The 24,131-nt window shown below is 38.3% G+C and overlaps 1 protein-coding gene across 1 annotated transcript; it reads right to left on the reverse strand.

Moving 5' to 3' along the window:
* Positions 1 to 2,438: 2,438 nt before the first annotated feature.
* LOC106093330 (luciferin sulfotransferase-like) lies at positions 2,439 to 15,176 on the reverse strand. The gene is made up of 5 exons (XM_013260375.2): positions 14,860 to 15,176; positions 14,671 to 14,800; positions 2,779 to 3,106; positions 2,648 to 2,711; positions 2,439 to 2,574 (listed from the first exon to the last, which is right to left on the reverse strand). Exons 1-5 carry the CDS (start codon positions 15,174 to 15,176, stop codon positions 2,439 to 2,441), a joined length of 975 nt encoding a protein of 324 aa, XP_013115829.2.
* Positions 15,177 to 24,131: the final 8,955 nt, after the last annotated feature.

Below are 24,131 nucleotides of genomic sequence, written 5' to 3' on the forward strand. Positions count from 1 at the left end.
GCTATATCCAAATCTGAACCGATCTGGGCCAAATTGACGAAAGTTGTCAAAGGGCCTAACACAACTCACTGTCTTAAATTCCAGCAAAATCGGATAATAAATGTGGCTTTTATGGGTCTAAGACCCTAAACCGGCCGATCGGTCTATATGGCAACTATAAGCAAATCAAGCAAATGTGAACCGATCTGGGCCAAATTGACGAAAGTTGTCAAAGGGCCTAACACAACTCACAGTCTTAATAAATAAATGTGGCTTTTATGAGCCTAAATGTGGCTTTAATGAGCCTAAGACCCTAAATCTGAGGATCGGTTTATATGGCAGCTATATCCAAATCTGGACCGATCTGAGCAAAATTAACGAAGGACATTCGGGGTCCAAACACAACTCTCTGTCCCAAATTTCAGCAAAATCGGATAATAAATATGGCTTTTATGGGCGAAAGACTCTAAATCGGCCGATCGGTCTGAATAGACTTATGAATAGACTTACTAACGAGCAACGCTTGCAAATCATTGAATTTTATTACCAAAATCAGTGTTCGGTTCGAAATGTGTTCAAATTTTGACAAATTTTGTTCAGCGATGAGGCTCATTTCTGGTTGAATGGCTACGTAAATAAGCAAAATTGCCGCATTTGGAGTGAAGAGCAACCAGAAGCCGTTCAAGAACTGCCCATGCATCCCGAAAATGCACTGTTTGGTGTGGTTTGTACGCTGGTGGAATCATTGGACCGTATTTTTTCAAAGATGCTGTTGGACGCAACGTTACGGTGAATGAACACATTTCGAACCGAACACTGATTTTGGTAATAAAATTCAATGATTTGCAAGCGTTGCTCGTTAGTAAGTCTATTCATGATGAAATGTCAAAGCATACTGAGCATCTTTCTCTTTGACACCATGTCTGAAATCCCACGTGATCTGTCAAATACTAATGCATGAAAATCCTAACCTCAAAAAAATCACCCTTTATATGGGGGCTATATCAAGATATAGTCCGATATAGCCCATCTTCGAACTTGACCTGCTTATGGACAAAAAAAGAATCTGTGCAAAGTTTCAGCTCAATATCTCTATTTTTAAAAACTGTAGCGTGATTTCAACAGACAGACGGACGGACATGTTTAGATGGTCATAGATTTTTACGCTGATCAAGAATATATGTATATACTTTATAGTATATACATATGATGATAAATATAAATGAAATGAATATACCCCCATCCTTCGGTGATGGGTATAAAAAGAGTCTGCAGTTTATGACACCCTCAGCCTCCTGTTGTCATTGGAATTCAGCGAAAAATAACAACAAAGCACCTGTAGCCAGCGGCCGTCCGCACACACTCTAAAATAGCTCTTAATTGAGTCTCATATTTTAATGGTCAGCAAATACTTCCTATTTGGTGATGCTATGGGGGTGGGGTGCCCCATAGACACTTTTCCCAAACATTGATATCAGATTCGTGCTTTACTTCCAAAGACCTTTCAATTGAGCCCCATATTGCTATGGTCGTAAGTTTGTCTTCTTTGGGAGATGTTCTTGGTGCGGCTCCTCAAACACTTAGTCCCACATCTGGATATCAGATTCGTATTCTACACTCAAATACCTTTTATTTAAGTCCCATATTGCCATGGTCAGTAAATAAATCATGTTTGGGGGAAGGAGTAGACCCCCAGAAACTTTGTCCCAAATTTGCATATCAGATTCGTAGTCTATTCCATGGCAATATGGGACTTTCATTTGAGTCCCATATTGCCATGGTTGGTAAATATGTCCGATATAGGGGTGTTTTCGGGTGGTGAGGTGGTCTCCCTAACACTTGGTCCGACAATTGGATATCAGTTCCGTTTTCTAATCTTAAATACCTTTCATTTTAGTCCCATACTGTCGTGATTGGTGTATATATATTTGGTACGTTTTGGGGTGGGTACCCCCCCTAAGTACCCCATCCGAAATTTGGATACCAAATTTTTCCTGACTTCTTGAGCTTTTGGAGGCCGCAATTTTCTCCGATCTGGGTAAAATTTTGGATGTTGGGTTCTGCTATGACTTCCAGCAATGGTACAGTCGGTTTATAACCTGATATAGCTCCCATTAAAACCAATCGCCCGATTTGATTTCTTGAGCCCCTGGAAGCCCCGATTTTTGTCCGATTTGGCTGAAATTTTGCATGTACAGCTCTGTTACGACTTACCATAGCTGTGCTAAATACGGTCTAAATCAGTCTATAACCGTGTAATGCTCCCAAATGAACCGGTCTCTCGATCATCCTCGTTCGGTTCCTAAAAGCTTTTATATATGCTCTTCAACTAAGTATATTTTGTATAAATTTTTAACAGAATCCATGGTGGTGGGTTCCCAAGGTTCGGCCCGCCCAAACTTGCATGCTTTTACTTGTTTTTTTTTTCTCTTTTACATTCTTTGTTTTATTAATGCTTTCTAAAATTTGCCAAAAATATCTTCTTCCGTTAATCCATGTTGGGCCAAAAACTCACTAGACCATTTATCAATTTTGGCTTGCAGTGCTGGTGACATTTCATCTTTGTATGAACCCACAACCCCGCGACGCAAAAATCTATAGACAATATGATATGATAAATAAATAAATAATCAAATAATATATATATTTTTTTTTTAAATAAACTTACTGAAATTCCTCTTTTGTAGTGGAAAGATTTTTTAATGCCTGGGTAGCATTAATTTGATTATTAGCTGCAAGGCAAAAGATATTTCAAATTTCTAATATTGTAAGTTTTTTTTTTTTTGAAAATCTTTTTACCTTTCATTTTTTCAAATGATAAATGCTCCAGCATTTTCTCCATTTCATCTGGCTTTAACTGTGGCCTCTCCAGAAATGTACATAACTTTTGCAAAACTCCTTTCAAATCCCTTTGCATTTCCTCATAGGTCATAAAAAGTATGTAGGGCTCATGCCGCATCTTCCAATAGTCCAATACATGAGACCAATAGCTGGTATACCAAATTTCATTGTTCATAAAATCATTAACGAAATTTTCAAAATCATAATCAAGCCTGTAGCCCAAATTATTCATAAAATGATAGGTGGAGACCACAACATCCTTGCAGTTGCGTGCAAGATAAATAATCTGCAAAATATATAAAAGTGAAAAAATTTTATGGTTACCCAAAAAGTAATTGCGGATTTTTTACTTTTAAAAGAAAGTAAATGCATTTTTAATAAAACTTAGAATGAACTTTAATCAAATATACTTTTGTACACTTTTTTTTCTAAAGCAAGCTAAAAGTAACAGCTGATAACTGACAGAAGAAAGAATGCAATTACAGAGTCACAAGCTGTGAAAAAATTTGTCAACGCCAACTTTATGAAAAATCCGCAATTACTTTTTGGGCAACCCAATATATATAAAAATCTATTTGTGTTTGTTTGTAAGTTTGTTTGTTTATGTGTTCCATATAGACTCAGAAATGGCTGAACTGATTTTCTTGAAATTTTCACAGATGGTGCATAATGATCCCGTGGTGAAAATAGGGTACTACATTTTTTGATATCTGAAGGGGGGCGGACCCTCCCCCAAACCCTATTTTTCAGAAACGTCAGATCTCGGAGATGGGTGCTGCGATTTAAGAGAAATTTTGTGTGCTCTCATATAGTACCCTTACAATAAAAATGTTGTATCCAAATTTCGGATGGATTATCTAGGGGGCCGCCCCACCCTAAAACCTACCAAACATATATTTAGACCAGTCATAACAATATGGGACTCAAATGAAAAGTATTTAGGATAAGAAAACGAATCTGGTATCCGATTGTCGGACTAAGTGTTAGGGGGACCACCCAAACCCCCAAAACACCCCTAAATCGGACATATTTACCGGCCAAGGCAATATGGGATTCAAATGAAAGGTATTTGCGAATAAAATACGAATCTGATATCCAAATTTGGGACAAAGTTTCTGAGGGTCCACCCCTTTCCCAAAACACCCCCCAAACAGGACTTATTTACTCTCCAAGGGAGTATGGGGCTATAGTAAAAGGTATTTGAGTGTAGAATACAAATCTGATATCCAAATATGGGTACAAGTGTTTGGGGGCTGCCTCCCCCCAAAAACATCCCCCAAAGGGGACAAATTTACGACCAAAGCAATATGGGGCTCAAATCAAAGGCCTATGGGAGTAAAAGACGAATCTGATATCAATATTCAGGAAAAGTGTCTATGGGGCCACCCCACCCCCACAACACCACCCAAATAGGAAATATTTGCTGACTAATATGAGGATCAAATAAGAGGGTTTTTACAGTAGAACACGAATCCGATATTTATTTTCAAGGCCAAGTCATTGAGTGGCCGCCCATCCCCCAAAACACCGCCAAGCCCGTCATGTTTGCCGACTATAGAAATATGGGGCTCAAATTAAAGGTATGTGGGAGTAAACTACGTATCTGATATCAACATTAGGAACCAAATGATGACGTCCCACCACCATAACAAACCCCAAATACGACCTATTTGCTCACCAAGACAATTTGGGTCTTAAAGAGAGTGGAACTAAATATTTATAGTTTTTAGGGCCAATACCCCAAACCAGACATATTCGCTGACTTTTGCAATAAGGAGTTTAAATGAGATTAGAAAACGAATTTTATGTTCAATTTTGGGCTAATGACAATAGGGGGTTCAAATATATGAGAATTAAGCACGTTGCTGATATATTTTCCAGGGCTTAGTGTTTGGGGGACCACACCTATCCCTTAAACACCCCTAAATCAGGCATATTTACCGACTATTTCAATGTGCAGCTTAAATGAAAGGTATGGAGGGGTAGAGCAAGAATTGATACCCACTTTCGGGACCAATTTTCTGGGGGTCTGCCCCTTTCATAAAATACCCCACAAACAGCAATTATTTACTGACCATCGCAGTATGGGGCTTAAACAAAGGTATTTGGGAGTAGAATACGAATTTGATATCCAAATGTAGGACCATGTTTTTAGGGCATCACCCCTTTCACAAAACACCACCCAAAGGTTAAAAATTTTTCGACCATGCCTATATTTGGCTCAAATGAAAGTATTTGAGATTAGAAAACGAATTTGATAACCAATTTTGGGACCATGTGTTTGGGGGACGCCTCATCCTGTAAACTCCCCTCATAACCAATAGCAATATGGGATTTAAATAAATGGTATTTGGGAGAAAACACTATGCTGATATTTTTTCAGGGCCAAGTGTCTGGGGGACCACCTCACCACCGAAAACACGCCGAAATCAGACATCATACGAGTATCGGGCTGAAATAAAGTATTTTAAGAATGGATTACACCTTACATCCAAACTTAAATTCGTAGACCAATGAAGATCATATGGGATTCAGATAAAGGCACTTACATTGCTACACTGTTTTTCAAGCGATATTCATATTCATTGTCGAAAATAAATATTCCAGGGACAATTTTGTTCCAGATAAAGTAAAATAAGGTGCAGCGGAGCGGGCCCTGTCGAGCTAGTAAAAAATAAAATAATATTTTAACAAAAATATTATGTGTTGCACATTTTTAAATTTCATTAAAAAATATGGGACCAAAATACTCATACAAAAACGGGAAATGAAGAATGCATTTTTTTTATTACTTTAAAATATTCTCAAATTTTGTTGTATTGTGTCGGCTATAGGTCCCATTAAACCACAAATATTTAATAGATTTTTCTTTTATTTCATTCCAATATTTCTGTCAACTCCGTCTACTATTTTCAAGGCAGGATGGATTTATTCAGAAAAACACAAATTTTAGTAAAAACGAATCGAACAATAAAAACAGAAATACAATAAGAATCTTTAATTTACTATTATATTTAATGAGTTGTTACACGAACCATTGTCTGTTGGCAACTGAATGTTGTCTTCTGCTGTGCTAGTTGACTGTGTGGCGATAGAACTTCGCGCAGCTTTCTATGTCTGTTTTGAAATTCATTCTCTCGTCACGTGGTCGAGTCAATGATATGATACATCTCGAGAGTGAATCTTCGTCTATAGTTGTTCTCTTGAGCTACGATGGCCACGATGTTGCTCGATAGGTTTATCCTTTACTTTTTGGTCAGATTTATGTGCTGATAACCTAGTTTTTAATTTCGTCATGGTAGTGCCATCGAACATATGTTGGACTTGTCTCCATTACATTAAATTTTGCCCTCCACCATAGGATGGGGGGTATACTAATTTCGTCATTCTGTTTGTAACTACTCGAAATATTCGTCTGAGACCCCATAAAGTATATATATTCTTGATCGCCGTGCCATTTTATGTCGATCTAGCCATGTCCGTCCGTCCGTCTGTCTGTCGAAAGCACGCTAACTTCCGAAGGAGTAAAGCTAGCCGCTTGAAATTTTGCACAAATACTTCTTATTAGTGTAGGTCGGTTGGTATTGTAAATGGGTCATATCGGTCCATGTTTTGATATAGCTGCCTTATAAACCGATCTTGGGTCTTGACTTCTTGAGCCTCTAGAGTGCGCAATTCTTATCCGATTGGAATGAAATTTCGCACGACGTATTTTGTTTTTCACGTATTTTTTTATGATGTCCAACAACTGTGCCAAGTATGGTTTAAATCAATTCATAACCTGATATAGCTGTCATATAAACAGATCTGGGGACTTGACTTCTTGAGCTTCTAGAGGGCGCAATTCCTACCCGATTTGGCTGAAATTCCAACAACTGTGCCAAGTATGGTTTAAATCAATTCATAACCTGATATAGCTGTCATATAAACAGATCTGGGGACTTGACTTCTTGAGCTTCTAGAGCAATTCCTATCCGATTTGGCTGAAATTTGGCAAGACGTATTTTATTCTTACTTTCATCAACCATGTCAAATAATGTACAAATCGATTCATAACCTGATATAGCTGCCATATAAACCGATCTGGGATTTTGACTTCTTGAGCCTCTAGAGGTCGCAATTATTATCCGATTTGCCTGAAATTTTGTGCGACGGATTCTCTCATCACCATCAACATACGTGTTTATTGTGGTCTGAATCGGTATATAGCCCGATACAGCTCCCATATCAATTGATCTCTCTATTTTACTTCTTGAGCCCCCAAAGGGCGTAATTCTTATTCGAATTGTTTGACATTTTACACAGGTTTCCAACATATGATTTAATTGTGGTCCAAACCGGACCATATCTTGATATCGCTCTAATAGCAGAGCAAATCTTTCCTTTTTTGCCTAAGAAGAGATGCCGGGAAAAGAACTCGACAAATGCGATCCATGGTGGAGGGTATACAAGATTCGGCCCGGCCGAACTTAGCACGCTTTTACTTGTTAATTTTACATTTTGTCTTGCTGAATAATTCATTCACAGTTCTACTTGTTCTCAATGCAAGTTGGTATTTGTTCTTATAGTTTAGATTTGATTTGCCAAATCTTTCGGAGAATCCTTGTATGTATGTCAGCGATTTGAAAATTTTTCTTTCTGTATTCGGCTTTCCGTCTCTGATTCTTCCAAAGTCTTCCTTAGCTTTGCTTAATAGTGTATCAATTGTCCAAAGGGGGAAGTCGTTAGCTCTAAAAATTTCCTTTATTTTTCTGTCGTTCTCAGTATAAAAGTCTGGATCACTTATACTAAATAATCTTCTAATAAAATTCGTGGCCGTGTTTGTTATTACTACCTTGGATGTTGGAGTCAAATTTGTCAATCTTCCAGAGGCCGTTTCACAATCGCGAAAATGTCGTCTACATATTTTGTCAATATCCTAGGTTTTACCATTATGTCAAATGTGTCATTCAGAAGTTCCTCCATTACGATGTCAGCAATAATGGGAGAAGCAGCGTATCCCATTGGCATTCCTCTTAGCTGTTCATACAGCTTGTCATCGCCTTTAAAATATCTGCTGTCCCTAATGCAGAATGTTAGTAATTCGTTGAAAATTTCTCGTGGTATATTGGTATATTTCTCAATCTGTTCCCATTTATTCCCAATTGCACGAAGTGCAAAATTGATTGGAAAACTTGGGAACAAGGACACCACGTCAAAAGATACTAAAACTTCGTCATTTTCTATTGTCATATTTCTTATCTTCGCTTTAAAATCCACAGCGTCTTTAACACTATATTTGGAATCCTTTGTGTTATTTTTCACAATATTCACTATGTACTTACATATGTATATGAGCAGAATAAAAAGAGTCCACAACCTTATACCTTGAATTTAATTTAGGGGGCGCCTAACTCCATCTGCTACTTGAGCACAAATTTGAATGACGCACTCCCTTTAAAAATATCTATCACTTGATCCCCCATTGTTTTAATGGGTCAAATAAACTATTGGAGGCGACTTTAGGAGGTAAAGCACCACCTAGATTCTTGGACACAAAGTTTAATGTCATATTCGTAATCTGCTACCAAATACCTTTAACTAGTTAGGATCGAAATATATTCCCATTTGAGGGTGGGGTTACCCCCAATTACTTGGACCTAATTTTTATGTCATATTCATAGTCTAGTCCCGAATACCTTTCATTTGAGTCCCATATTGATAGTTACGTCCAATATGTTTGTTTGGGGGAGTTTTTGGGGTTGGACGACCCCTCGCATACTTCATTCCAATTTTTAAAGCCATATTCGTATTGTACTTCCCAATACATTTCATTTGATACACATATTGTCCCTATCGGTTCACTTTTGATTTTAAGTGGTGTTTTTGGGATAATGGGGGAGGGACCGCCCCCTTCCAATATCAACAAACTAAAAAGCCTTTTCCTCCTTCCTGACCATTTGCATAATTTACACCCAAATACCTTTCATTCGAGTCCTATATTGTCATTTGTGGGTTTTGTGATTGGGGTGGCCCCCAGTTACTTGAATTCAATTTTAAATATAAAATTCGTAGTCTACTCCCGAATACCTTTCATTTGAATCCCATATTGTCCCGATCGATCACTTTTATTTTAGGGTAAGGGGGAGGGTCTGCCCCCCTTCCAATATCAATAAATTATATAGCCTATTGCTCCTAGGAACTAGAACTAGCTGGACAGCGCCCGATCCTTGGAATATCCTTGGAATATTTATTTTCGACAATTAAATCGCTTTAAGTGAAATACCATGCTACAAAAATATTATATCGTTTGAAAAACAGTTTTGCAATATAAGTGCATTTATTTGAATCCCATATGATCTTCATTGGTCTACGAATTTAAGTTTGGATGTAAGGTGTAATCCATTCTTAAAATACTTTATTTCAGCTCGATACTCGCATGATGTCTGATTTAGGGGGTGTTTTCGGTGGTGAGGTGGTCCCCCAGACACTAGGCCCTGAAAAAATATCAGCATCGTGTTTCTCTTAAATACCATTTATTTAAATCCCATATTGCCATTGGTTTACAGGATGAGGGGAGTTTACAGGATGAGGCGTCCCCCAAACACATGGTTCCTAACTTGGTTTTCAAATTCGTTTTATAATCTCAAATACCTTTCATTTGAGCCACATATTGGCATGGTCCAAAAATTTTTACCCTTTGGGTGGTGTTTTGTGGAAGGGGTGATGCCCTACAAACATGGTCCTACACTTGGATATCAAATTCGTATTCTACTCCCAAATACCTTTATTTGAGCCCCATACTGCGATGGTCAGTAAATAATTGCTGTTTGTTCGGTATTTTAGGAAAGGGGCAGACCACCAGAAAATTGGTCCCGAAAGTGGGTATCAATTCACATTGGCTTCACATTGACATGGTCGAGATATGCCTGATTTAGGGGTGTTTAAGGGATAGGTGTGGTCCCCCAAACACTAAGCCCTGGAAAATATATAAGCAACGTGCTTAATTCTCATATATTTGAACCCCATATTGCCATATTGCCATCGTTCGTTTTCTAATCTCATTTAACATCCTTATAGCAAAAGTCAGCAAATATGTCCGGTTTGGGGTATTGGCATTAAAAACTGTAAATAATTAGTTGCACTCTCTTTAAGACCCAAATTGTCTTAATGAGCAAATACAATTGGATATCAGATACTTTTTGGTATCCTAAAAAACTTTCATTTGAATCCCATATTGTCGTCGAAATAAATATTTGGTAAATATAAAGTACCCTATTTTCACCACGGGATCAATATGCACCATCTGTGAAAATTTCAAGAAAATCGGTTCAGCCGTTTCTGAGTCTATAAGGAACACACAAACAAACTAACAAAGAAACAAACAAACAATGAAACCTACAAACAAACAAAAATTGATTTTTGTACCCTCCACCATAGGATGGGGGGTATACTAATTTCGTCATTCTGTTTGTAACTACTCGAAATATTCGTCTGAGACCCCATAAAGTATAAATATTCTTGATCGTCGCAACATTTTATGTCGATCTAGCCATGTCCGTTCCTCCGTCCTTCTGTCTGTCGAAAGCACGCTAACGTCCGAAGGAGTTAAGCTAGCTGCTTGAAATTTTGCACAAATACTTCCTATTAGTGTATGTCAGTTGGTAATGTAAATGGGCCATTTCGGTCCACGTTTTGATATAGCTGCCATATAAACCGATCTTGGGTCTTGACTTTTTGAGCCTCTAGAGTGCGCAATTCTTATCCGATTGGAATGAAATTTTGCACGACGTGTTTTTTATGATATCCAACAACTGTGCCAAGTATGGTTCATATCGGTCCATAACCTGATATAGCTGCCATATAAACCGATCTTGGGTCTTGACTTCGTGAACTTCTAGAGGGCACAGTTGTTGGATATCATTAAAAACACGTCGTGCAAAATTTCATTCCAATCGGATAAGAATTGCGCACTCTAGAGGCTCAATTCCTACCCGATTTGGCTGAAATTTTGCAAGACGTATTTTTTATGAGGTTAAAATCGGGTTATAACCTGATATAGATGCCATATAAACCGATCTGGGATCTTGACTCCTTGAGCCTCTAGAGGTCGCAATTATTATCCGATTTGTCTGAAAGTTTGCCTAAGAAGAGATGCCGGGAAAAGAACTCGGCAAATGCGATCCATGGTGGAGGGTATATATAATGGGTTGCCCAAAAAGTAATTGTCGGTAATATAGTAGTAATATAGTCGGCGTTGACAATTTTTTTCAACGGCTTGTGACTCTGTAATTGCATTCTTTCTTCTGTCAGTTATCAGCTGTTACTTTTAGGCTGCTTTAGAAAAAAAGTGCGCGAAATTTTGTTTACATTTGTTTGTTTGGCGTCAATTTTAATATGGGTACCACATGTATTGAAAGAAATTCATTTAACAAACCGAATCAACGCTTGTGATATGCACCTTAAACGCAATGAATGACGAATCATAACTGGAGATGAAAAATGGATTGTGAACCAGCTCAAACCACTTCAAAGGCTGATATCCACCATAAGAAGAAAAGAAGTTCTATGAGCGTGGAATACTAAATTTGCCAGGAAGATGGCAAAAGGTTATCGAACAAAATGGCAATTATATATTTGATTAAAGTTGATTCTAAGTTTTATTAAAAAAGCATTTACTTTCTTTTAAAAAGTCCGCAATTACTTTTTAGGCAACCCAATAAGATTTGGCCCGGCCGAACTTAGCACGCTTTTACTTGTTATATATAAGGTTGTTTACTTGTGTGGACGATGTCATGCTGCTAGCCCACAGCAAACTTCTGTGCGCAATTTGTGTGGTCTTAGATAATGGAGTTGTAATGAACTTAAGTTGGGCGAAACTGTGGCCTTTTACTTGTAGGTATAAAGTACAGCACACTCAACCAAATTTGTTATTCAAAACAGAAAAATGTTTGCTAAAACAGCAGTTGTTGTCTGCTGAAAATGGGAAAGCAGACATTACAGCTTTTTCAAAAAACATAAGGCTGCTGTATTAGCAAACATTTCTTACTGCTATTTCCACTAACAAATTCTGTTGTTTAGAGTGCACAAGTCTGCTGAAAAAAATTTGTATGCAACTTCTTACGGTTAACTGTTACTTGATTTGATTACTTTACGCATTTTTTAGAATTTATTTAAAAATGTTGTTGGAAGAGATGATTTTAATTTGTGGAATATTACTGTAAAGAAGCTTCCTGATCCATCCATTGGTAAACATTTGGAAATATGACTGAACTAGCTCGCATTTTTATACCCTCCATCATAGTATGGGTATATTTATTTCGTCATACTGTTTGTAACACCTCGAAATATGAGTCTAAGGCCCAAAAAGTATATATATTCTACTTTCTTTTAGAGTAGGTCGGTTGGGATTGTAAAAGGGCCGAATCGGTCCATGTTTTGATATAGCTGCCATGTTAACCGATCTTGGATCTTGACTTCTTGAGTCTCTAGAGGACGCAATTGTCTTCTTTAGCTTTTAGAGGGCGCAATTCTTATCCTATTTGGCTATAATTTTGCATAAGGTGTTTCGTTGTGACTTTCAACAACTGTGCTTAGTATGGCGCAAATCGGTACATAACCTGGTATAGCTGCCATATAAACCGATCTTGGGTCTTGACTTCTTGAGCCTCTAAAGGGCGCAATTCTCATCCGATTAGGCTGAAATTTTGCTTGAGGTGTTTTGTTATGATTTCCAAATAATGCGCTTAGTATGGCGCAAATCGGTAAATATCGTGGTATGGCTTCTCATCCGATTTGGCACAAATTTTGTACAACGGCTTCTCCCATGACCTTCAACATACGTGTCCAATATGGTTGAATCGATCCATAGCTTGATACAGCTCCCATATAAACCGATCTCCCGGTTTTGCTTCTCGAGCTCCTACAAGGCGCAATTCTTATCCGAATGGACTAAACTATTACACAATGACTTCTGCAATGTTCAGCATTCAATTCATTCATGGTCAGAATCAGATTATAACTTGATATAGCTCCACTAACATAACAAGTATTATCCATTATTCTTGGTTTGCCTTAAAAGAGATACCGCGTAAAGAACTCGACCAATGCGATCCATGATAGAGGGTATATAAGATTCGGCCGGCCGAACCTAGCTCGCTCTTACTTGTTTGTTATTGCTTTACTTATGTGCAAGTGACTGGCATGTCCTTTTGTATCCAGATCGGTTTATATGGGAGCTCTAAAGCAAGCTTAAAGTAACAGCTGATAACTGACAGAAGAAAGAATGCAATTACAGAGTCACAAGCCGTTGAAAAAATTTGTCAACGCCGACTATATGAAAAATCCGCAATTACGTTTTGGGCAACCCAATATATACTTTATGGGGTCTTAGACGAATATTTCGAGGAGCTACAAACAGAGTGGCGAAATTAGCATACACCCATCATATGGTGGAGGGTATAAAAACGAGAGCCAGCTCAGCCACATTTCGAAAGTTATTCATATGGATGGATCAGGTAGCTTCTTAACAGCAATATACCACAAATTAAAATGATCTCCTCTAACAAAAGTAATCAAAACAAATAACAGGCAACCATAAAAATAGCATACACACTTTTTTTAGGCAGACTAGTAGAAATAGTAAGAAATATTTGCCAATGCAGCAGCCATATGTTTGCTAACACAACAATAATGTCTGCTTTTCCATTTTTAGCAGACAAGAACGGCTGTTTTAGCAAACATTTTTGCTGATTTGAATACAAATTTGGTTGAGTGCATATAAGCCGATCACCCGATTTGACTTCTTTACCCCTTACAGGCCGCAATTTTTGTCCGATTTGACTTAAATTTTGCATGCAGTGTTACGACTTCCATAAACTGTGCCAAATCAGTGTATAACAATTAAAAGGAAGCTAAGTTCGGCGCGCCAAATCTTGGGAACCCACCACCATGGATTCTGCTAAAATTTTTTTTCAAAATATATTTTGTTGAAGGGCATAATTTTATTCTACATGCCAAACTTCTGTCAAACCAGCTAAAATTAAAGCTTCTAGGATCCGAACAAAGATGATTTAGAGGCCGGTTTACATGGGAGCAAGAACAGGTTATAGACTGATTTGGACCGTATTTGCTACAGTCATTGGAAGTCGTAACAGAACACTACATGCAAAACTTCTGCCAAATCGGACAAAAATTAATGCTTCCAGGGAGATCGGTTTATATGACAATTAAAAACGGAATAACTAGATCAGTATACCACCATCCTATGGAGGTGGTCATAAATACAGTAAGAAAAGACAAAAGTCGGGCGAAGCCGACTATAAAATACCTTACACTACCAAGTCTACGTACTACTTTTAATACTTAGAACCTATGTCTAAATCGTGTCAGGTACAACAAAATTGGGGCTATTATGCCCTTATCGAATTAAAGATATATATGGGAGCTATATCTTAATCTAATCCGTTTTTTTTTCATAATCAATGCCGTTCGTCCGTAGATGACAAAGGAGACTTGTGCAAATTTCATGACAATCGGACGGCAAATGCGCCCTTTACCTTGATCACAAGAATACATGGACAGACAGACGGACATAGCTAAATCGAATCAAGAAGTGATTCTAAGCCGTTCGGTATATGTATAAAACCCCGTACAGCACTGTGGTAAAGAATATAATAAACTGTTGACGAAATTTTCGTTAGACATAGAATTTTATTTACTGAAATTTTGTGTTGCGGCATAATATCTCTTAAATTTTGTCTTTACAGAAAATGTCACTAAAATGTTGTCTCTTGAGAAACATTCACTATATTTTTGTCGAAAGGCAAAATCTCACTGAAATTTAGTTTTCAACAAAACCGCATTGCTTACCTTTGGCTTAGTTACCCAAATTTGCTGGGGCATTAAATTTGCTGGCAAATGGGTCTTTATAACCCGCGGTCTTTCCAAGTTCTTAACCATATCCAAAGTGTTAAAAATATTGGGATGCACACCTTCTAATCTATAAAAAGACAGTGACTAAAAAATACAAATTTCTTAAATTCCCTTTAAAATTCTCACTCCAAAAAAGGACTTCGCAGTGACAATGATGCTGCTTTACTCTTCTCATAATCCAAATTGTTTAACAATAACCAGACAGCTTCTTGCATCCAAGTAGTGCCACTTTTCATATAAGTCAAACAGAAGACATCATCTGAACGTATTTCATAGTTTAAAATTGCCTTAGCCACTGCTTCAAAACTTGCAGGCAAAGCACACCAAGAGTCCAGCCAATTTTTCTTCAAAGGTATTTGAGGCCCCTCAGCGGCATACACTTTCATGGGCATGGAGGAGTGATTTTTACAAGATGCCGATAAAATAAGTCGTGAGATAAACATTTTTGCACCAAAGTGGTTTATTTCACTACCAAAGCAAGACTAAATCAATACAGGCCTTACGTAATAACTTAGAACAATGCCAATCGGGCTAAATCTTTATTAAGTTCCAGTTTGTTTTGGCCAAGTTTGCCATAATTTTTTTGTTAATTGCGAGAAACAATCAACACAACTCTGATTGCGTCTCGCACTTTGGAAGAGCACTTTACTCTCAATTTTTATAACAACATGCTCTTATCAATTCTGACGATATTGAAGTTAACCTCAATGAAAGTAACAATTACAGTACCACTTTCTCAAAAGCCTGTAATAATATATTACTCTATTCTATATTTTATTATAACCTCACAACAAACCAGTACGGAAAGGCAAAAGTCGGGCAGAGCCGACTATATATTACCCTACCAAAAATGATATCGTTTATAGAAAATTAAATTAAATTTATTCTAAACACAAAGTATTCATAAAACTTTTTAATATGATACAATTTTATATTTGTCTTGTTTTGCGCTAAATTTATTTGGTCTTGAAATAATTCATACATTCGGATATTGTCCGGCTGCAGACCATAGGGTAATATATTTCTATTATAAATAAATAGAACACAAAAAAACCCGTTTTTTAAAGTTAGGCAGAAAAATTAGTTTTTTGCTTTGTAATGGCATTTGACTGGTTTCCTAGATCACGATTTCGTTTGGAACCACCCAAACTCGTCGGTAGGATTTGTCAAAAATATATGTCTTCTAGGTTGAAACTATGCTCTTAAGAGTATTTCATTTGTAGCGCAGCAAGAAAGAAACAAGTAAAAGCGTGCTAAGTTCGGCCGGGCCGAATCTTATATACCCTCCACCATGGATCGCATTTGTCGACTTCTTTTCCCGGCATCTCTTCTTAGGCTAAAAAGGATATAAGAAAAGAGTTGCTCTGCTATTAAAACGATATCAAGATATGGTCCGGTTCGGACCACAATTAAATTATATGTTTGCGACCTGTGTAAAATTTCCGCCAATTCGTATAAGAATTGCGCCCATTGGGGCTCACGAAGTAAAATAGAGAGAACGATTTATATGGGATCTGTATCGGGCTATAGACCGATTCAGACCATAATAAACACGTTTGTTGATGGTCATGAGAGGATCCGTCGTACAAAATTTCAGGCATATCGGATAATAATTGCGACCTCTAGGGGTCAAGAAGTCAAGATCCCAGATCGGTTTATATGGCAGCTATATCGGGTTATGAACCGATTTGAAAGTAAGAATAAAATTCGTCATGCAAAATTTCAGCCATATCGGATAGGAATTGCGCCCTCTAGAAGCTCAAGAAGTCAATTCCCCAGATCGGTTTATATGACAGCTATATCAGGTTATGAACCCATTTGAACCAAATTTGGCACAGTTGTTGGATATCATAACAAAATACTACGTGTCAAAATTCATTCAAATCGGATAATAATTGCGCCCTCTAGAGGCTCAAGAAGTCAAGACCCAAGATCGGTTTATATGACAGCTATATAAGGTTATGGACTGATTTGAACCATACTTGGCACAGTTTTTGGATATCGTAACAAAACACGTCGTGCGAAATTTCATTCCAATCGGATAAGAATTGCGCACTCTAGAGGCTCAAGAAGTCAAGACCCCAGATCGGTTTATATGGCAGCTATATCAAAACATGAACCGATATGGGCCATTTACAATCCCAACCGACCTACACTAATAAGAAGTACTTGTGCAAAATTTCAAGCTGCTAGCTTTACTCCTTCGGAAGTTAGCGTGCTTTCGACAGACAGACGGACGGGCGGACGGACAGACGGACGGACAGACGGACGGACATGGCTAGATCGACATAAAATTTCACGACGATCAAGAATATATATACTTTATGGGGTCTCAGACGAATATTTCGAGTAGTTACAACCAGAATGACGAAATTAGTATACCCCCCATCTTATGGTGGAGGGTATAAAAATTAGTTTATTGCTTGGTAATAGCATTTGACTGGTTTCCTAGATCACGATTTCGTTTGGAACCACCAAAACTCGTCGGTAGGATTTGTCAAAAATATATGTCTTCTAGGTTGAAACTATGCTCTTAAGAGTATATTCATTTGCAGCGTAGCAAGAAAGAAAAAAATACTCCACTTCATATGTTTCTACCAACTGAAGACATCCAACTATTGCAAACAAACACACTTGCCCAACTGTTACTCTAAGTAATCGTTGATTACCATAAGAGTAAGTTTTCAGTGTAACAATATTTGTATCCTACACTGTTTTCGGTGTGCCTCCCGTTCATTCAAACGCAATTGCGATTCAGGAAACCAGCCAAATGCTATTACAAAGCTAGTTGCTAATTTTGCCCATGAACATTCCACGAAGGAACAGAGGCAAACTTCTCACATATCAATGAATGCAGTCCGATTCAAGTTTAAGCTCAGTGATATGGGACCTCCTTTGTACAGCCGAGTCCGAACGGCGTACCGCTGTGCGACACCTCGTTGGAGAGAAGTTTTACATGGCATAGTACCTCACAAATGTTGCCAGCATTAGGAGGGGAAACCACCGCTGAAAATTTTTTCTGATGGTCTCGCCAGGATTTGAACCCAGGCGTTCAGCGTCATAGGCGGACATGCTAACCTCTGCGCTTTGCTATTACAAAGCAAAGAAACAAATTTTTCTGCCTAACTTTAAAAAACTCCTTTTTTATACCCACCACCGAAGGATGGGGGTATATTCATTTTGTCATTCCGTTTGCAACACATCGAAATATCCATTTCCGACCCTATAAAGTATATATATTCTTGATCAGCTTAAAAATCTAAGACGATCTAGACATGTCCGTCCGTCTGTCTGTTGAAATCACGCTACAGTCTTTAAAAATAGAGATATTGAGCTGAAATTTTGCACAGGTTCTTTTTTTTATCCATAAGCAGGTTAAGTTCGAAGATGGGCTACATCGGACAATATCTTGATATAGCCCCCATATAGACCGATCCGCCGATTTAGGGTCTTAGGCCAATAAAGGCCACATTTATTATCCGATTTTGTTGAAATTTGGGACAGTGAGTTGCGTTAGGCCCTTCGATATCCTCCGTCAATTTGGCTCAGATCGGTCCAGATTTGGATATAGCTGATATATAGACCGATCCTCCAATTTAGGGTCTTAGGCCCATAAAAGGCCCTTCGACATCCTCCGTCAATATGGCTCAGATCGGTTTAGATTTTGATATAGCTGCCATATAGACCGATCCTCCGATTTAGGGTCTTAGGCGTATAAAAGCCACATTCATTATCCGATTTTGCTGAAATTCGGGACAATGAGTTGTGTTAGGCCCTTCGACATCCTCCGTCAATTTGGCCCAGATCGGTCCAGATTTGCATATAGCTGCCATATAGACCGATCTCTTGATCTATGGTTTTGGGGCCATAAATGGCGCATTTATTGTCCGCTTTCGCCGAAATTTGGGATAGTGAGTTGTGTTAGGCTCTCCGAAATTTTTCTGCAACTTGGCCCAATTCAGTCCAGATTTGCTTTTCGACATCCGTGTCGTATATAGTTCAGATCGGTATGAGGTATATGAGTATAAGGTATGAAATTTTCTCCGAATTTTGATGAAAGGTGGTTTACATATATACCCGAGGTGGTGGGTATCCAAAGTTCGGCCCGGCCGAACTTAACGCCTTTTTACTTGTTTTGTGTTCTATTTATAATAAAAACAAATAACCCTATGGTCTGCAGCCGGACAATATCCGATTGTATTTTATACTAGCCGACCGGGCAAGCTCTGCTGCGCCTTCTTTTACTTTATATGGAACAAAAGTTTCCTAGGAATATTTATTTTCGACAATTAAAGAGCTTTTAGTGAAATACCATGCTACGAAAATAGCATATCGCTTGACTAATTGTTTAACAATATAAGTGCCTTTGTCCGAATCCAATATGATCTTTATTGGTTTGCGAATTTAAGTTTGGATGTAAGATGTACTCCATTCTTAAAGTACTTTATTTCAGCCCGCTACTATCATGATATCTGATTAAGGGGTGTTTTCGGGGGTGAGGTGGTCCACCAGGCACTTGGCTCTGAAAAAATATCAGCATCGTGCTCTTCTTTCAAAAACCATTTATTTAAAACCCATATTGCCATTGGTTTAGGGGAGTTAACACCATGAAGCGTCCCCCAAACACATGGCCCAAAATAGGTTATCAAATTCGTTTTCTAATCTTAAATACCACATATTGGCATTGGTCGAAAAATTTTTACCCTTTGCGGGGTGTTTAAGGGAAGGGGTGATTTCCTAAATATATGGTCCTAAATTTTGATTTCAAATTCGTATTCTACTCCCAAATACCTTTATTTGAGCCCCATTTTGCGATGGTCTCTAAAATATTGCTGCTTGTGGGGTATTTTGGGAAAGGGGTTGACCCCCTTGCTCTAACCGCCAGAACCTTTCATTTAATCTCCACATTGACATGGTCGGTAAATATGGCCGATTTAGGGGTGTTTTGGAGATTGGGGTGGTCGCCCAAACACTAAGCCCGGAAAATATATCAGCAACGTGCTCTATTCTCATATATCTATATATCATTTATTTGAATCCCATATTTTGTGAAAGGTGTTGACCCCCAGAAAATTGGTCCCGAAAGTGGGTATCAATTCTTGCTCTACCCCCCAATACCTTTCATTTTAGCTCCACGTTGGCATCGTCGGTATATATGGCCGATTTAGGGGTGTTTTGGAGCTTGGGGTGGTCGCCCAAACACTAAGCCCGGAAAATATATCAGCAACGTGCTCTATTCTCATATATCTATAAATCATTTTTTTGAACCCCATATTGCCATTGCCCTCAAAATTGCCCTTTTCTAATCTTATTTAAACTCCTTATTGCAAAAGTCATATTTGGATATAGATTCAAATTCTTGGCCCCAAAATTGGAAAACAGATTCTAATTCTACACTCAAATAACTTTTATTTAAGCCCCATATTCCGATGGTCAGTAAATAAGTCCTGGACCCTCAGAAACGTGGTCGCACATTTAGATATCAGATTCGTATTTTATTCGCAAATACCTTTCATTTGAGTCCCATATTGCCATGGTCGGTAAATATGTCCGATTTAGGGCTGTTTTGGGAGTTAGGGTGGTCCCCCTAGCGCTTGGTTCGACAAATGGATTGCAGAGACGTTTTCTTATCCCTAATACCTCTCATTTGAAAGGTATTTATATGTAAATATATGTTTTGTAAGTTTTAGGGTGAAGCGGCCCCCCAAGGTTCACCATCCGAAATGTGGATACCAAATTTCTATTTTTAGGGTACTATATGAGAGCACACAAAATTTCGCTTAAATCGCACAACCCATCTCCGATATCTGGCGTTTCTGAAAATTAGGGTAAAGAGGAGGGTCCGCCCCCCTTCAGATATCAAAAATTGTAGTACCCTATATTCACCACGGGATCATTATGCAACATCTGTGAAAAAATTTCAAGAAAATCGGTTCAGCCGTTTCTGAGTCTATAAGGAACACACAAACATACAAACAAACAAACTTACAAACAAACACAAATTGATTTTTAAACCCTCCACCATAGGATGGGGGGTATACTAATTTCGTCATTCTGTTTGTAATTACTCGAAATATTCGTCTGAGACCCCATAAAGTATATATATTCTTGATCGTCGCAACATTTTATGACGATCTAGCCATGTCCGTCCGTCCGTCTGTCTGTCGAAAGCACGCTAACTTCCGAAGGAGTAAAGCAAGCCGCTTGAAATTTTGCACAAATACTTCTTATTAGTGAACCGTCGTATTGTAAATGGGCCATATCGGTCCATGTTTTGATATAGCTGCATATAAACCGATCTGGGATCTTGCCTTCTTGAGCCTCTACCTCGTAATTACTATACGATTTGCCTGAAATTTTGTACGACGGATTCTCTCATGATCATCAACACACGTGTTTATTATGGTCTGAATCGGTCTATAGCCCGATACAGCTCCCTTATAAATCGATCTCTTTATTTTACTTCTTGAGCTCCCAAAGGGCGCAATTCTTATTCGAATTGGCTGACATTTTACACAGGTCTACAACACATAATTTAATTGTGGTCCAAACCAGACCATATCTTGATATCACTCTAATAGCAGAGAAAATCTTTTCTTATATCCTTTTTTGCCTAAGAAGAGATGGCGGGAAAAGAACTCGACAAATGCGATCCATGGTGGAGGGTATATAAGATTCTGCCCGGCCGAACTTAGCACGCTTTTACTTGTTATACATCAGACTAGCTGACCCGGGCCCGCTCCGCTGCGCCTTCTTTTACTTCATATGGAACAAAAGCATCCTTGGAATATACATTTACTTCAATTGAATAGCTTTTAGTGAAATACCATGCTAAGAAAATAGTAAAGGGTGATTTTTTTGAGGTTAGGATTTTCATGCATTAGTATTTGACAGATCACGTGGGATTTCAGACATGGTGTCAAAGAGAAAGATGCTCAGTATGCTTTGACATTTCATCATGAATAGACTTACTAACGAGCAACGCTTGCAAATCATTGAATTTTATTACCAAAATCAGTGTTCGGTTCGAAATGTGTTCATTCACCGTAACGTTGCGTCCAACAGCATCTTTGAAAAAATACGGTCCAATGATTCCACCAGCGTACAAACCACACCAAACAGTGCATTTTTCGGGATGCATGGGCAGTTCTTGAACGGCTTCTGGTTGCTCTTCACTCCAAATGCGGCAATTTTGCTTATTTACGTAGCCATTCAACCAGAAATGAGCCTCATCGCTGAACAAAATTTGTCAAAATTTGAACACATTTCAAACCGAACACTGATTTTGGTAATAAAATTCAATGATTTGCAAGCGTTGCTCGTTAGTAAGTCTATTCATGATGAAATGTCAAAGCATACTGAGCATCTTTCTCTTTGACACCATGTCTGAAATCCCACGTGGTCTGTCAAATACTAATGCATGAAAATCCTAACCTCAAAAAAATCACCCTTTATATCGGTTGTCAAACAGTTTAACAACATAAGTGCCTTTATTTGAATCCCATATGATCTTTATTGGTCAGGATGTAAGGTGTACTCCATTCTTAAAATTCTTTATTTCAGCCCGATATTCGCATGATGTCTGATTCAGGGGTGTTTTCGGTGGTGAGGTGGTCCCCCAGACACTTGGCCCTGAAAATATATCAGCATCGTGTTTCTCTCAAATACCATTTATTTAAACCCCACATTGCCATTGGTTTTGAGGGGAGTTTACAGGATGAGGCGTCCCCCAAACACATGGTCCCTAAATTGGTTTTCAAATTTGTTTTCTAATCTCAAATACTTTCATTTGAGCCACACATTGGCATGGTCGAAAAATGTTTACCCTTTGGGTGGTGTTTTGTGGAAGGGGTGATGCCCTTAAAACACAGTCCTACATTTGGATATCAAATTCGTATTCTACTCCCAAATGCTTTTATTTCAGGCCCATATTACGACGGTCAGTAAACAAGTAAAAAGGCGTTAAGTTCGGCCGGGCCGAACTTTGGATACCCACCACGTCGGGAATATACGTAAACCACCTTTCATCAAAATCCGGTGAAAATTGTATACCTTTTGTCCCATAGCAGTTATATCAAAATATGTTCCAATTTTGATTAAATACTTATAAGTACAAGTCATTGTTCAATTGTGTATAACAAAATATTGGTCTTTTTAGTAGCTTTATGTAAAAATAAACCGATCTGAGCTACATACGACACGGATTTCGAAAAGCCTAACATATGTCACTGTGTCAAATTTCAGTGAAATCGGATTATAAATGCGCCTTTTATGGGGCCAAAACTTTAAATCGAGATATTGGTCTATATGTCAGCAATATCCAATTCTAAACCGATTTAGCTAAAGTTTTAGAAAAATTTCGAAGGGCCTAACTCAACTCACTGTCCCAAATTTCGGCGAAATCGGACAATAAATGCCCCTTTTATGGACCCAGAACCTTATATCGCGAAATCGGTCTATATGGCAGCTATATTCAAATCTGGACTGATCTGGGCTATATTGCAGAAGGAAGTCGAAGGGCTTAACCTAACTCACTGTCCTGAATTTCAGCGACACCGGACAATAAATGCACCTTTTATGGGCCCAAAACCTTAAATAGAGAGATCGGTATATATGGCAGCTATATCCAAATCTTTACCGATCTGTAACATATTGCAGGATTATGTCGAGGGGCTTAACTTAACTCACTGTCCCAAATTTCGGCGACATCGGACAACAAATGAACATTTAATGGGCCCAAAAACTGAAATCGAGGAATCGGTCTAAATGGCAGCTATATCCAAAACTGGACCGATCTGCACCAAATTAATGAGGAATATCAAAAGGCCTAACAAAATTTACTGTCCCAAATATCAGAAAAATCGGATAATAAATGTGGCTTTTAGGGGCCTAAGACCCTAAATCGGAGGATCGGTCTATATGGAAGCTATATCCAAATCTTGACCGATATGACTTAAATTGACGAATAATGTTGAGGGTCTTAACGCAACTCACTGTCCCAAATTTCAGCAAAATCGGATAATAAATGTGGCTTTTATGGGCGTTAGACCCTAAATCGGAGGATCGGTCTATATGGCAGCTATATCCAAATCTGGACCGATCTGAGAGAAATTGACAAAGGATGTCGAAGGGTCTAGCACAACTCACTGTCCCAAATTTCAGCAAAATCGGACAATAAATGTGGCTTTTATGGGCCTTAGACCCTAAATCGGCGGATCGGTCTATATGGCAGCTATATCCAAATCTGGACCGATCTGAACCAAATTAACAAAGGATGTCGAAGATCCTAACACAACTCACTTTCTCAAATTTCAGCACAGTCGGATAATAAATGTGGCTTTTATGGGCCTAACACCCTAAATCGGAGGATCGGTCTATATGGCAGCTATATCCAAATC

This window comes from Stomoxys calcitrans, chromosome 1, assembly GCF_963082655.1.
Source record: "Stomoxys calcitrans chromosome 1, idStoCalc2.1, whole genome shotgun sequence".
Lineage (NCBI taxonomy): Eukaryota > Metazoa > Arthropoda > Insecta > Diptera > Muscidae > Stomoxys > Stomoxys calcitrans.